Genomic DNA, 16,036 nt, shown 5'->3' with positions numbered 1-16,036 from the left:
AAAAACACTGAATGAATATTTTGTATCAGTCTTTACAGTAGAGAACACCAAGAATATCCCAACACTGGACAAGCAGGGGGCTATAGCGGGGGAGGAGATAAACACGATCAAAATCACTAAGGAAGTGGTACTCGGTAAAATAATGGGACTCAAGGCGGATAAATCGCCTGGACCTGATGGCTTACATCCAAGGGTCTTGAGGGAAGTGGCGGTAGGGATTGTGGATGCATTGGTAATAATCTTCCAAAACTCCCTGGACTCAGCAAAGGTCCCAGCAGACTGGAAAACTGCTAATGTAACACCCTTATTTAAAAAGGACAGTAGACAGAAGGCTGGAAACTATAGACCGGTTAGCCTAACATCTGTGGTAGGTAAAATTTTGGAGTCCATTATTAAGGAGACAGTAACAGGACATTTGGATAATCATAGTTTAATAAGACAAAGTCAGCATGGTTTTATGAAGGGCAAGTCATGTTTGACAAATTTGCTGGAGTTCTTTGAGGAAGTGCCACACAGGGTGGATAAAGGTGAACCAGTGGACGTAGTGTATTTAGACTTCCAAAAGGCATTTGACAAGGTGCCACACAAAAGATTATTGCTTAAGATAAAAAATCACGGGATTGGGGGTAATATTCTGGCATGGATAGAGGATTGGCTGTCTAACAGAAGGCAGAGAGTTGGGATAAATGGTTCATTCTCAGACTGGCAATCAGTAACCAGTGGTGTTCCGCAGGGGTCAGTGCTGGGTCCCCAACTCTTTACAATCTATATTAACGATTTGGAGGAGGGGACCGAGTGTAACATATCAAAGTTTGCAGATGATACTAAGATGGGAGGGAAAGTAGTGAGAGAGGAGGACATAAAAAACCTGCAAGGGGACATAGACAGGCTAAGTAAGTGGGCAGAGACTTGGCAGATGGAATACAATACTGGAAAGTGTGAGGTTATGCACTTTGGCAGGAAAAATCGTAGAGCAAGTTATTATCTTAATGGCAAGAAACTGGAAAGTACTGAAGTACAAAGGGATCTGGGGGTCCTGGTGCACGAAACTCAAAAGGTTAGTATGCAGGTGCAGCAAGTGATTAAGAAGGCCAATGGAATGTTGGCTTTCATTGCTAGGGGGATAGAATATAAAAATAGGGAGGTATTGCTTCAGTTGTACAAGGTATTGGTGAGACCGCACCTGGAATACTGCATACAGTTTTGGTGTCCATACTTAAGAAAAGACATACTTGCTCTCGAGTCAGTACAAAGAAGGTTCACTCGGTTAATCCCGGGGATGAGGGGATGGACATATGAGGAGAGGTTGAGTAGATTGGGACTCTACTCATTGGAGTTCAGAAGAATGAGAGGCGATCTTATTGAAACATATAAGATTGTGAAGGGGTTGGATCGGGTGGATGCGGGGAGGATGTTCCAGATGATGGGTGAAACTAGAACTAGGGGGCATAGTCTTAGAATAAGGGGCTGCTCTTTCAAAACTGAGATGAGGAGGAACTACTTCACTCAGAGGGTGGTAGGTCCATGGAATATGCTGCCCCAAAAAGCTGTCGAAGCTACATCATTACATAAATTTATAACAGAAATAGACAGTTTCCTAGAAGAAAAGGGAATTAAGGGTTACGGGGAGCGGGCAGGAATTTGGACATGAGTTTAGGTGCGGATCGGTCATGGCCCTGTGGGTAGCGGAGCGGGCCCAGGGGCCGTGTAGCCTGATCCTGCTCCTGTTTCGTGTGTCTAATTCTGTTAGATTCAGGAGATAGTCCTGTCATAGTGGATTGGCGGTTAGGATCAGATCAGCCATGATCTTATTGAATGGCGGAGCAGGCTCGAGGGGCCAATTGGCCTACTCCTGCTCCTATTTCTTATGTTCTTATGTTCACACTTACCCAAACTCACAGCACTCTCTGCTGACTCGCACTCAGTGCTTGCTCGCACTATACTTTTTATACTGTTTGTTTGTTTGCAGCCAAATGAGTCACCCCTGCTGATTGGTTAGAAAACTGGTTTCCACTGCCTGCTATGCCAATTTACTCCTACTGCAGTGTCACCTTGTTTTACTCTTCTTAAACCAACAGATTCCCAAATATTTAACTTTTCCCCTTTACTTAAACTGCTTAAGTAATCTTATCAAGAATGATTTAAAGAGCAATAACAATTAAAGAACTCTCACACTTACCCAAACTCACAGCACTCTCTGCTGACTCGCACTTCCTTGTCAGGAAATTGTCAGCTGTTTCACCAGGTTCCTGTCTTAGACTCTGGAATTTGTATCTGTGTATACGGTGATTGGATTTAGGCTCTAGATGGTTGCTGAATTTATCAAAAATTGTCGCAGGGTTTTCCTTTTCCTCTTCAGTCAAACTCCAGCTATTATACAAACCTAGAACTTTTTCTCCTGTCCACAACAGAATGTAACTAACCTTTTCCTCGTTGGTCGTGCCCTTCAGGAAGCTTTTGAATGTAAGCTCACATTTCTGTTTGAACTTGCGGAATGCTTCTACTATATCGTCGGCTTCCCAGTTCATGAGGGGTTGCATTTACACAGTCAATGCAGTCATTTTAGTTTCCCGTACGATTCACTCTCAATCACCTCATAAAATCACTTTTTGTCTTATTCGTAGTTCGTATAGCACAATTTTGTACTCACTTATACCGCTGCCACCATGTTGTGTCTCCTTGTGTTCTTTTACTATAAATAATAGACACTTTTAGCTCATTTAAGTTGCTGCTTTTACTAGCTGTATTACTGCTTTGTTTCTGTGCTGCTGCATGGTGCGGCGTGATACAAGATGTCCGACGCTGCACTGTGCTCTGCCCGTGCACAGGGTGCCACATAGCAATATAACTACACCATACCAAAGTAGTTCCATACCAAAGTAGTTCCATTTAAAGATGTGATACTATAACAATGTAACAGGGAGTTTCAAAAGGCGTTTGATAAAGTACCACATTATAAACCTGTTCGCAAAATTGAAGCCCATGGCAGTGGTTGTATGGATGCAAAATGAGTTAAGGGACAGAAAGCAGAGAGTAGTGTTGAACGGTTGCTTTTCAGACTGGAAGGAGGTGTGCAAGTGGTGTCCCTCAGAGGTCGGTGTTGGGACTACTGCTCTTTTTGGAATATATTAATTACCTAGTCTTGGGTATACAGAGCATTCTTTTAAAGTTTGCAGATGACATGAAAATCGGAAATGTAGTAAACTGGCTCTTCTGCAGGCTCAGCTTGTTTGCACACAAGCTCAGACAGCTGCCATTATCACTGGGTTTACAAGTCTCGAAAGGGGCTTGCAGGGTGTCGCATCAGGCCAGCAATCTGTTCTCCAACAGATTGCTAGGAATGCTGAGGCGTCGCCCCGAGGGAGTGGCAGTGGGTTTGTGGAGCAAGAACCTGCTGTCCTCTCTCAGGATGACAACATTCCTACTCCCACCACTGCCACTCCATCATTGCCCTTGCCGCTGCCTATCAGCCAGCCAGCCCAGACTGCTTCCGTCCATGCCGAGGTGGTGCAGTCTACAGTCGGGCCTTCTAGGCCCACAGCTGGTGGAGGTTGTCCTGCAAGGCCATCTGCCGTGTCCCCCCCTGAAAGTCAGCAGCCTTCCACCAGCCATGCTGCAGCTACTGGGGGAGCACTGTGTAGGAGCACTGAAGTAGAAAAAGGCACACAAATGACAGGCACTAAGGGATTGCACAAGGGTGATTAGTTGATATTGTAATAGTGATTGGATTCTGATAAATTTGTGATTTTTGTTTGGAATGTGTGTTTTGTGGTGGCTCTCATTTCAGCTTTATGCCCATCTGTGATGTTCCTGACAGAGGGATGGTATAATGGGGAATTCGTGAGCAACAGGATCTGGGGTTTCATTCACTGGAATCGGAGTCTGATGATGCCTTCATGGACAGCCCGTCCGGAACGGGGATTGCTGCCTACCTCCACCCTCCCTCCTTGTACTTTTCCTCGCCCTCCTCCTGAAGTGATCCTGCAATCCCTGGTGGCAAGGGCTGCACCCTCATGATGGCCAAGTTGTGAAGCATGCAACAGACCACCACGAAATGGGATGCCCATTCCGGCGAGTACTGGAGGACTCCTCTCGAGCGTTCAAGGCAGTGGAATTGTTGCTTGAGCACCCCTGTGGTCTGCTCAATGATGATCCGGGTGGCAGCATGGCTGTCATTATACGAGTGATGGGGTTGAAGAGGAGAGTCATGAGCCAGGTGCAGAGCAGATAGCCCTTGTCTCTGAGCAGCCACCCTTGGGTTTGACGTGGTAGCTGGAAGATTGCATGCACACTGGACTGGCACAGGATGAAGGCATCATGACTGTTGCCAGGATAGCGGGCATTCGCCATCATGATGCACTGGGTGTGGTCGCACAACAACTGCAGATTAAGTGAGTGGTAGCCTTTCCATTTACGGAACATCTCAGGATTGGTATGCGGTTCCCCCAAAGCCACTTGGATGCAGCCTTTGGTGTCCTGCACCATGGAGAAGCCCACTAACCTGCCAAAGCCACATGTGCTCTCGTCCTGCTTCTCTCTGTTCAGAGAGGAGACAATGGGGGAGAAATTGGGTCATGGCACTACTTTTAGCGCCCAGAAAAGGTTAGCGCCTTCGCGCCCAAAATTGAATAGTAGCGCCCCAAGCAGAAGGTGGGGCGCTACTGGAAGCACTCCCCCTCCCTCTTGGGGTGCTTACATTGAATATCGCGGCACAACGTGCAGCAGCGCCACGCGTGTCGGCACATAGTGCTGCGGTATTGCAGGCCTCCCTCCCCTGATTAAAGGGGAGGGGCCTAGCACAGCGTGCACCGAGGCCCTGCTGGACCACCAGGGAGCGGGGTGCCAGCAAAAGAGCCCAGCACTCAAGAGAAGTGCCGGGCTGGAAGATCGCGGCTGGCAGCCTGCAGGAGGAGGCGAGAAGGGGCTGGTGCTGGCAGGCAGCACAAAAAAAATGGCTGCCCGGCACCTGCCCATTAATTTGCGCCACCCCAGCCGTAAACATGGCACCCTGACCGTGTCGGACATAGTGTCCGGCAGTAGGTCAGGGGGCATGAGCAAAATTTGTGGCCTGGGCGCGAGCGAGCGCTACGCACAGTGATGATGCCATCGCTGGAGGCGCAGCGCCGCAGGGTGCTACCGGCTACTGTCGCCGCTAACCTCCCGCTGAATTTTGCGGGAGGCGTTAATGGCGCTGCGCCCGGGCGCTAGGTGCTCTGCACCCCGTTAGCGCCCTAACGGGAGGCGCAAAACAATCCAATTTTTCCCCCAATGTTTTCCCTTCTCCTGGAGTAGAGAACCTCTGTGGCCTCCTGGACGATGCGATGGACGGCGAACTGCAGACTGGAAGGATCTGCTAGCGAAGAAATTGAGGGCCACGGTAACCTTTAGGGCCACCAGGAGAGCTGTGGTCGCCGTGCTCTGAGGCTGCAAGTCTGGTTGCAGGAGGTGGCAATTCTGTGACCACCTCCTTGGTGAAGCAGCGCCTCCTAATACACTGCTCTTCACTTAAGTGGAGGTAGGAGAAGTGCATTCGGAAGACCCTAGGACAGTAAAGCCTCCTGTTGAGAGCCTTCCTGGCCCTCCTCCTCCTCCCTCTTCATGTATCTTCTCTTCTTTGCTGCCTCCGCTCCCTGTCCCGAAGATACGCAAGCACGAGGGGGACTGCAAGTAGTAGAGCCCCCATGACTGTGAGCAAGTGGTGTGAGCAGAAGCCTTTAAATGAGAATGAAGATGTTCTCCACTTGCAGCACAACGAAACAAGTTTAGAAAGCTGCAAGAGTTGCAGAAGGTTACACAGAGCCAATCAAACTGAGAAACCATGTCAGCTGCAAGTAGTTGATTATGATCCCTTTAAATAGCACTGCTGGATTCTCCTTCCTGCTACTGAATGCTTGGTCAGATGGTCGTGATTAAGAGAGGGCGGTAAGTGGAGCCACGTTGGCGAAAATGGCAGATCATGCGTCAAGTAAGCATTGTATGCTCATTGATGTCTCGATTTGCCTCATTTCCATTTCTGCAGCGAGCACAGGCAACGGCAGCGCTGCTGACCTGCCCAAAATGGCAGCCGCCGCCGGACCCACTGAAAGCGGGTGGAAGCGAGGCGGCCACCATTTTCTCTTCAAAGCGGCCCTTAATGGCCCGTGCTAACCCCCCGAATTTCTAGGCCGTGGTCTATAAACAACCACAATAATTTCAAACAAATCATTTAGACATCAAAATGAAATTACTGAACAAAAGATCTAAAATGTTTCATTTACTATTTCTCAAATCCACTATATTGCATCTCAGGCACCCTGCCACAGAAGCATTTTATAAACAAGTTTAACTGAGGTACTCTACATTAACATGTTAAATAAACACTCTCTTTACTGGTCAGAACAAAGAAACAATGGTCTCTTTCCACACATCTTCTTTAGTAGCTTTGTTGCATTTTTCTCAATGTAAAGATCAGACAATTGAACAAAGAAGTGGCTTGTGTACAAGCATAAAGCTATATAAGGTTGTTTATCAGTAAAGGGAAGAATATTAACATTGAAGTGAATCCATTGTAGTTGACAGAGAATGACCTTGGTAAACCTGACCACCAATTCCCTACTTCACCAAAGAAATTTAGGGGAAAGGACAGTGCAGGGAGAATATCCCATTTAACAATGCTACATATTAGAATGCTAATGTGCAGCATAAGAGTTCTAAAATTCAAATATCTGAACAGGGAGACCTAAAAATGGTGGGCTAGTTTTTCCTCCATGATCCCACCCAAAATGGGGTGGGATAGAGGTGGAGAATAAGGTCAAATCCGGCAGTGAAGCCCACCACCACCTCACCGCCCCAAGCTTGATTTCCCTCCCACTGCCTCAATTGGATTAAAAACAAAAATGTCAAGGGCCGTGTTAACCACAGTAGAGGGGAATCCTCGGTTGAGGAAAAAGGAAGACACGTCGGAAGCACTAGTGTGGAAGGTGGCATCATCCACTGACTCCCACAGCTACCTGGACTACACTTCCTCCCATCCCGCTTCGTGTAAGGACTCTATTCCATTCTTCCAGTTTCTCTGTCTCCGCCACATCTGCTCTGACGATGCCACCATACTTCTATACTAGTGCTTTCGACATCGACTGGTTACAGTGCAATTACTGGAGTTCCTCCTGTGCCAATGTAAGTCCAGTACAGACAAAGCAACAATTTAGTCATTTGAGTTCACAGTGCTCCCTGGGAAAGAGTGAAGGTCAGCAATGTCACCCGTTTTAGCAAATAATGGGCCAGAAATTCGTGACCAAATGCGTGAGTACGGTCTGGGTACTCACGCATCTGGCCGTTGGAAATGCCGGCGTTCAGCATGCACAGCGCATGCGGGGAACGCCGGCATTTCCAGTCCTCGGAACGAAGGGGTTCATAGGCACAGCGCGTGCGACTGCACAGGCAGCGCTTGCGCAGTGAACTTCGTCGATTTCATTCATGGATTCAGTGAGGGTAAGTCCTTACAAGTTACACTTGAAAAAAGCATGTGTAAAGTTGTTCCAAGGCTGCAGAGGAAGATATATTTTATCGTGGAGCTTCTGAAAGGCAATATTTTAGTTTGGGAAAGGGAGGGAAGTTATTTTAAGAAATTTTAAGTTTTAAAGTTTAAATTTTTTTTTTAAAACGGGTTTTCAGAACGGTAGGTAGAAGGAGCAATTGTGGCTGTGTGAATTGAATGTGAAAATGAGTGTTCTAAAATGAGTAATGTAACATTTCCAGCACTTTTAAGAAAGAAACTTTTCATCAGTAATAAGTAATTATGTATGTATGTCCGCATATATTCCTTTACGTATATGTATGTATGTTTTATATTCCTTTACTTATGTGTGTGAATGTATGTTTTTAATTATGATTTTCCAATAAGTTACTTTCTCTGAAAGTCATAATTAAATAATACATTCATACACATAAGTAAAGGAATATATACATAACACGCAAAGGAATATATACAGACATACATACTTTCAGAAGCTCCACGATAAGAAATATCTTCCTCCGCAGCCTCTGGAGCAACTGTACCCATGCTTTTTTCATGTGTAAGTTGCAAGGACTTGACCTCACTGAAAGCATGAATGAAAGCGGCGAATTTTACTGCGCACGCGTTCTGCCTCTGAACCCCTTCGTTCAGAGGACAGGAAATGCCGGTTTTCCCCGCATGCGCTGTGCATGCTGAAAACCGGCATTTCCTCCGGCCAGACGCGTAAGTACCCCGACCGTACTCGCGCATTTGGAAGGGAATTACTGGGCCAACATTTTACATATCAATAAAATGAAAAATTTAACAATTGCACGATTTGCCCCCTCGCATCTGCGACTGAGGGTCCAAGGAGGTGCATTGCGCAAGAGGTCATCGTCGTACGTATCCTCACACTGTTCCCTTTCGGGTACTGTATGAAGTGGTGGAAGGATTTATGGCCGTGATTAACGCTCATTCCGTGACCGTAACCATCTTTGAACCAGCCATTAGGGTGGTTAGTCCTATGGCGTGAGGGTTTTACGGGCTCCCACAACCCATCTGAGGGGGGGGGGGCCACCCACACCCACGGACGCAAGTATCCCGCTGGATGTCCACCCAGAATTTATAGTTGGAGCTCCGACTCCACTTGCCGGGACTGTCTGGAGTGGGGTTCGAAACCCTACTCCTTCTGGCCCAGCGGCGGGGATGCTTACTGCTACGCAAAAGGCCCACTCCGCACAAAAGGTGACACCCATACGTTTCCTGCGCCTTTTCCCTCCCCGTGACTGGAGCCCTATGCTGCCACTTGAAAGACCAAGCTATCATCTGCCCTTTTTGCGGCGCCTTTGACTTCTCATTACCAATGATGAGCAGGCGCTGCGCCTCCACCTCCTTGAGGAGATTGCTGAGGTCATCATCAGTTCAATTGTGAGTTCTTTTAATGCCGTGGATTGTGCTCATTCCAGCCATTTCACGTTGCTAATCGGATTGGGCCTTTGGCATAGCGGTAGGATCCCCGCCGCTGGGCCAGATCAGGGTAGGGTTTCGAACCCCGCTCCAGACAGTCCCGGCAAGTGGAGTCGGAGCTCCGGCTCTAAATTATGGGTTGACATCCAGTGGGATATTTGCGTCCATGGGTGTGGGTGGCCCCCCCTCCTTGTATAGCTTGTGGGAGCCCGTAAAACCCTCCTGCCATAGGACTAACCGCCCTAATGGCTGGTTCAAAGATGGTTACGGTCACGGAATGAGCGTTAATCATGGCCATAAATCCTTCCACCACTTCATACAGTTCCCCAAAGGGAACAGTGTGAAGACACGTATGACGACGACATTGCTAAATAAATAAATGGAATTAAAAAAATTCTTTTAGGGCTTTCAAAAGTCTTTAAATTGCTTTAATTCTGTTTAAAACTACTTCAGATTCTTCAAAATAATGTAAACGTTTTTAAAAGTTTATAAAAGTTACCAAAAGCTTCAAAAAACTTCCAAAAACCTATTTAAACTGCTGCTTTGCATGTAAAAATGCTTAGCAGCTTGGCAGAAACATTGGGGGCGTGTCCTGTTAAACTGAGACCTCAAGGGGCGTGTCTCAGTTGCACAGCGCGCTACAGGCTTCGCGCTGGCTGCACTCCTGGGCAGCGTGACGTCAGACGTTGCCCGGGAGTCAACATTTTAAAACAGCAATTCCAGGCGTCCCTGAAGCTCAACGGCCGGCGCGTCGGGTAAGTGCAGATCGGGGGCTTACACGCGCGGCAAGCCCCCGACTCGAATTTCTGGGCCATTCTTTTTTTTAAGATAAAGTTAGGAGATATACAATTTGGTAAGATAACAGGTCACTGTACCAACATGATGCACTAGAGAGAATGACAGACACAGGTTGTGTTATCAATTCCTTATAATACAGGTTATCAATCTTTGTTTGATCGTCTATTGAGCCGGGCGCTCATCATAAGAAGGGAAAGCTAGTGTGTGAGCGACCCTGTGGCATTAGTGTGAACCTTCTATTAGTCAGTTACAAAAGCACAGGCTCCGGAGCATATTACCACCCTTCAGGTTGGAGAATGCTGTATGAGTACTTTGGAAGGTGATGGGAGGGGAAGTTTTTTTGTTGAAAAAAATTGCAATAGCTTTATTTCAGCACTATACTCAGTAATGTTGATTATTGGGAAAATGTTATTTTCATTTGCAGCACAAATATTTAAATATTTTGGATCTGACATAACTAACAAAAACCCGGAATGGTAAATTGTCGCTCTGGGGAAAACTACTTTCTGAACCAGATCCATAAATCTATACAGATGACCCTGTGCAAATACTGAACTGTATTCATAAGAGGCCATGTATGTCTATGTGTTAAGGATTTGAACATTTACCTAACCCTATCAGTCTTTCACAAATGAGAAAATCATGACATCAGTAAACATCTTAATATAACAAATAAATCATAGAATCATAGAAAGTTAAAGCACGGAAGGAGGCCATTTCGGCCCATCGTGTCCGCGCTGGCCAACAAAGAGCTATCCAGCCTAATCCCACTTCCCAGCTCTTGGTCTGTAGCCCTGCAGGTTAGAGCATCCCAAGTGTACATCCAAGTACTTTTTAAATGTGTGAAGTCACACAACACCAGGTTATAGTCCAACAGTTTTATTTGAAATCACAAGCTTTCGGAGCGCTGCTCCTTCGTCAGGTGAAGTGGAGAGATGCATAAAGACACAGCTTATATAGTCAGAGAATAATGCCAGAAGATTACAGGTAATCTTTCTAACTGCCATTTATCACACCTCGGCAGAGAGATAATCACAGCAATCAAAGGTGTGAATGGTGTCCAAACAGGTCAGTCAGGAAAGCATTACATCAAAGAACAATGAGGTGGGGTCACAAGGGGTCAAATGTTGCAGATGCTGGGGTCTGTATGAAAAACAAGAAACAGACAAAAAAACATTTTTTTTGCTGGAAATCACAGCAAGTCCGGCTGCATCTGTGTAGAGAGAACAAGCCAACGACGACTCGAGTCTGGATGACCCGACGTCAGGTGGGGTTACATGTAGCGTGACATGAACCCAAGATCCCGGTTGAGGCCGTCCTCATGAGTGCGGAACTTGGCTATCAGTTTCCGCTCGACGATTTTGCGTTGTCGTGTGTCTCGAAGGCCGCCTTGGAGAATGCTTACCCGAAGATCGGAGGCTGAATGTCCTTGACTGCTGAAGTGTTCCCCGACTGGGAGGGAACACTCCTGCCTGGCGATTGTTGCGTGGTGTCCTTTCATCCGTTGTCGCAGTGTCTGCATTGTCTCGCCGATGTACCATGCTCCGGGGCATCCTTTCCTGCAATGTATGAGGTAGACAACGTTGGCCGAGTCACATGAGTATGTACCATGTACCTGGTGGGTGGTGTCCTCACGTGTGATGATGGTATCTGTGTTGATGATCTGGCATGTCTTGCAGAGGTTGCCGTGGCAGGGTTGTGTGGTGTCGTGGTCGCTGTTCTCCTGAAAGCTGGGTAATTTGCTGCGAACGATGGTCCGTTTGAGGTTAGGTGGCTGTTTGAAGGCGAGTAGTGGGGGCGTGGGGATGGCCTTAGCGAGGTGTTCATCGTCATCGATGACATGTTGAAGGCTGCGAAGAACATGGCGTAGTTTCTCCACTCCGGGGAAGTATTGGACGACGAAGGGTACTCTGTTGGTTGTGTCCCGTGTTTGTCTTCTGAGGAGGTCTATGCGATTTTTTGCTGTGGCCCGTCGGAACTGTCGATCGACGAGTCGAGTGTCATATCCCGTTCTTACGAGGGTGTCTTTCAGCGTCTGTAGGTGTCCATCGCGTTCCTCCTCGTCTGAGCAGATCCTGTGTATTCGCAGGGCTTGTCCATAGGGGATGGCTTCTTTAACGTGGTTAGGGTAGAAGCTGGAGAAGTGGAGCATCCTGAGGTTGTCCGTGGGCTTGCGGTAGAGTGAAGTGCTGAGGTGTCTGTCATCTCTCCACTTCACCTGACGAAGGAGCAGCGCTCCGAAAGCTTGTGATTTCAAATAAAACTGTTGGACTATAACCTGGTGTTGTGTGAATTCTGACATTTGTCCACCCCAGTCCAACACCGGCATCTCCACACCATTTTTAAATGTGGTTAGGGTTCCTGCCTCTACCATCCTTTCAGGCAGTGAGTTCCAGTCCCCCACAACCCTCTGGGTGAAGAAATTTCCCCTCAAATCCCTTCTAAACCTTCCACCAATTACTTTAAATCTGTGCCCCCTTGTTTTTGACCCCCCTGCTAAGGGAAATAGGTCCTTTCTATCCACTTTATCTATGCCCCTCATAATTTTATACACCTCAATAAGGTCTCCTCTCAGCCTCCTCTGTTACAAGGAAAACAGACCCAGCCTATCCAGTCTTTCCTCATAGCTAAGATTCTCTACTCCCGACAACATCCTTGTAAATCTCCTCTGTACCCTCTCTAGTGCAATCACATCTTACATAAGAAAATAAGAACATAAGAAATAGGAGCAGGAGTAGGCCAATCGGCCCCTCGAGCCTGCTCCGCCATTCAATAAGATCATTCCTGTAATGTGGTGACCAGAACTGCAAGCAGTACTCTAGCTGAGGCATAATTAGTTGAATCATAACCCCCCGCTCTTGCATTCTATGCCACGGCTAATAAAGGCAAGCATTCCGTATGCCTTCTTAACCACCTTATCTACCTGGCCTGCTACCTTCAGGGATCTGTGGACATGCACTCCAAGGTCCCTTTGTTCCTCTACACTACTCAGTGTCCTACCATTTAAAGTGTATTCCTTTTCCTTGTTAGCCCTCCCCAAATGCATTACCTCACACTTCTCCGGATTGAATTCCATTTGCCACTGTTCTGCCCACCTGACCAATTTATTGATATCTTCCTGCAGTCTGCAGCTTCCTTCTTCAGTATCAACCACACAGCCGATTTTAGTATCATCTTCAAACTTCTTAATCATACCCCCTATATTCAAGTCTAGATCGTTGATATATACCACAAAAAGCAAGGGACCTAGTACTGAGCCCTGCGGAACCCCACTGGAAACAGCCTACCAGTCACAAAAACACCCATCAACCATTACCCTCTGCTTCCTGTCTCCGAGCCAGTTTTGAATCCAACTTGACACTGCCCTGGATCCCATGGGCTTTTACCTTCGTGACCAGTCTGCCATGTGGAACCTTCAAAAGCCTTGCTAAAGTCCATGTACACTACATCAAACGCACTACCCTCATCTACCCTCCTTGTTACCTCCTCAAAAAATTTCGATCAAGTTTGTCAGACACGGCCTTCCCTTAACAAATCCATGCTGACTATCATAGCTTGTTGCATACGTAGCGCAAAAGTCACAAAACAATGGGACTTTGCACGATGAGCAATTTGCATACTTACATACTTTTAATACAAGGTTATAAAAATGCAACTGTTACTGAACCACAATAAGTAATGCTTAGAAATGTAAACAAAATAAAGTCAAGTGATGCACTTTATTTCATGCAGTTGGTTGACTGGCTGTAAGTAAACAAGTAGACGATGAGTGTCACCAGCTGCACCTCATTTCAAAAATCAAACTGTTACAAAAAAAACTGTGGTTAATTTAGCATTTTCTGTTTTTCTATAAAGGTGTAAATAACAAGAGATAAATGATCTCTTTGAGGTCTAGTACTGGCTTAGAGGCATTACTGAGCCAGAAAGTGAGTGTGAAGCAGCTGAATCAGCACCATCACTGAAGCACCCTGGTTGAGGAATTGCATCTTCATCTATTTCATTCAACTGTTCTGTAACCATCATACTCCTAGGAGTACTCTCTGATGTCATCACTGCCCAGTTTGTAAACCCCAAAAGAATAGAATGCTAAAAAAAATAAAGTTAATTGCAAATCTTAGAATTATGAATTTTTAAAATGGGTCGAGAAGAAAACAGTTTTGAATGTTTTGATGCATAAGTGCTTCATTTAAAAGAGACCTAATTATTGTTGCTGGAGTAGTTAGTAACAGAGAATTAATTATAGTAACTGAGCAACAAAATGATAAACAAACTTAGAGCGAAAACACAAGGTTATGATTTAAAGTGGTAAAAAAAATCACTTACAGTGTGTGATATCAGGAGGCCCATAAGAGTCGTTTATGTAAACAGTAATAGGTTTTCCAACTTTGAGATAGACCACATCTGATGTGTGTTTCAGCACTGCTACAGCCTCTTCATGTGCTATCTCTTCCAAACTGTAGTTATTTACCTTTAAAAAACAAATAAGTGTATGAACATTTCCAGAGATATGTTCAACATTGAAATTAAATCATCTCCTTAATTACATTTTCTATTTCTATGTGGAGCCTTTAATTAATGCTGTGCTGCATTTTATAAGAAGGTACAAACAGGTAAAATAAAATTCTTTACTGAACTTGCATGCCATGCAAAACAGTAAGACCAAAGTTTCATGCTGCACAATGAAAGAATTCATCTTACTTTGAAATAAATTGCTAGAATAGCTCCAGCATTTGGGGCTCTACCCAAATGGATCAGCAGGCAAATACAGATGCCATGCATGTTCCAGTGGCCTGCCAACTTTGCTGTCTAGACCAACACATGAAGAATGGCCATTTTGCGCAAGATACTGAAAGATTGGCAACAATTGTGGAATCATATTCCAAACTTGGACAACATTTATAGCTCAACTTATGCCACCAAAGCATATCATGTGGTCATTTATCCTATTGCTGCTGTGGGATCTTGCTGTGTTAAATTGGTTACGGCATTGGCTGTGGCATGCTTTGGGATATTCTGAGGATGTAAAAAGTGCTGTATAAATATTGCTCTCTTTAACATGAGTCTGAACCATCATGAGAGGAGGGAAGAAATTTGGAAGAAAAAAATCCAGTTTTCAGTGACCTCCTAATCTTGTTACTTTTGCATCACCAAATGCAAAAATACATTCTTATGTCTTACTTATTGCATCCTACCTGATTTCACACAAGGCTCAAAATATAATATTATATAAAAAGCAAGATTGCTTACCATAAGGAGTCGGTCTCCAATTTGTAATGTTCCATCTCTCTGTGCGGCTCCTCCATCAATTATTTTTGTAACATATATACTGTTATCACCTGGGATATGCTGGTTACCCACACCACCAGCAATACTGAATCCTAATCCTGCAATATAAACAAAGACACTGCTTAGCATATACAATTTGTACAATTTATGCAGTTTCCCATCAATATATTTGAGGAGGTAACAAGGAGGGTCGATGAGGATAGAGCATTTCATGTAGTCTACATGGATTTTCGCAAGGTTGTAGAGAAGGTCCCACATGGCAGATTGCTCAGCAAAGTAAAAGCCCATGAGATCAAAGGGAAAGTGGCAAGTTGGATCCAAAATTGGCTCAGTGGCAGGAAGCAAAGGATAATGCTCGACAGGTGTTTTTGTGACTGGAAGGCTTATCCAGTGGGGTTCCGCTAGGCTCAGTACTAGGTCCCTTGCTTTTTGTGGTATATATCAATGATTTAGACTTCAATGTAAGGGGCATGATTAAGACATTTGCAGATGATACAAAGATTGCTCATGTGGTTAATAATGAGGAAGAAAGCTGTAGAAAGACATCAATGGACTGGTCAGGTGGGCAGAAAAGTGACAAATGGAATTCAATCTGGAGAAGTGTGAGGTAATGCATTTGGGAAGGGCTAACAAGGCAAGGGAATACACAATATATGGTAGGATACTGAGAAGTGTAGAGGAACAGAGGGACCTTGGAGTGCATATCCACAGATCCTTGAAGGTAGCAAGTAGGTAGATAAGGTGGTTAAGGAGGCATATGGGATACTTTCCTTTATTAGCCGAGGCATAGAATATAAGAGCAGGGATGTTATGCTCCAACTGTATAAAACGCCACAGCTAGAGTACTGTGTACAGTTCTGGTCACCACATTACAGGAAAAATGTGATTGTACTAGAGCGAGTACAGAGGAGATTTACGATGTTGCCAGGACTGGAGAATTTTAACTATGAGGAAAGATTGGATAGGCTGGGGTTGTTTTCTTTGGAACAGAGGAGGCTGAAGGGAGACTTA

The 16,036-nt window shown here is 45.5% G+C and overlaps 1 protein-coding gene across 11 annotated transcripts in view; it reads right to left on the bottom strand.

Annotated features, from left to right (window-relative positions):
- The window catches only part of dlg2 (discs, large homolog 2 (Drosophila)), a 1,642,261-nt gene that overhangs the window by 704,018 nt on the left and 922,207 nt on the right, over positions 1–16,036 (bottom strand). For all 11 annotated transcript variants that reach the window (XR_015079731.1, XM_085998865.1, XM_085998867.1 and 8 more), the window contains 2 exons: positions 14,987–15,123; positions 14,063–14,207 (listed from right to left, as the gene is read on the bottom strand). Coding sequence is in view for 10 of the 11 variants with exons in the window: in XM_085998865.1 (XP_085854991.1) it covers positions 14,063–14,207; positions 14,987–15,123 (282 nt within the window). In the remaining variant the exon portion in view is untranslated. The remainder of the gene's footprint in view (positions 1–14,062; positions 14,208–14,986; positions 15,124–16,036) is intronic.

The sequence above is a fragment of the Somniosus microcephalus genome, chromosome 10, assembly GCF_052327205.1.
Source record: "Somniosus microcephalus isolate GS21.2 chromosome 10, FLI_Smic_1.0, whole genome shotgun sequence".
NCBI lineage: Eukaryota > Metazoa > Chordata > Chondrichthyes > Squaliformes > Somniosidae > Somniosus > Somniosus microcephalus.
This window is presented reverse-complemented; position numbering and strand designations above follow the sequence as displayed.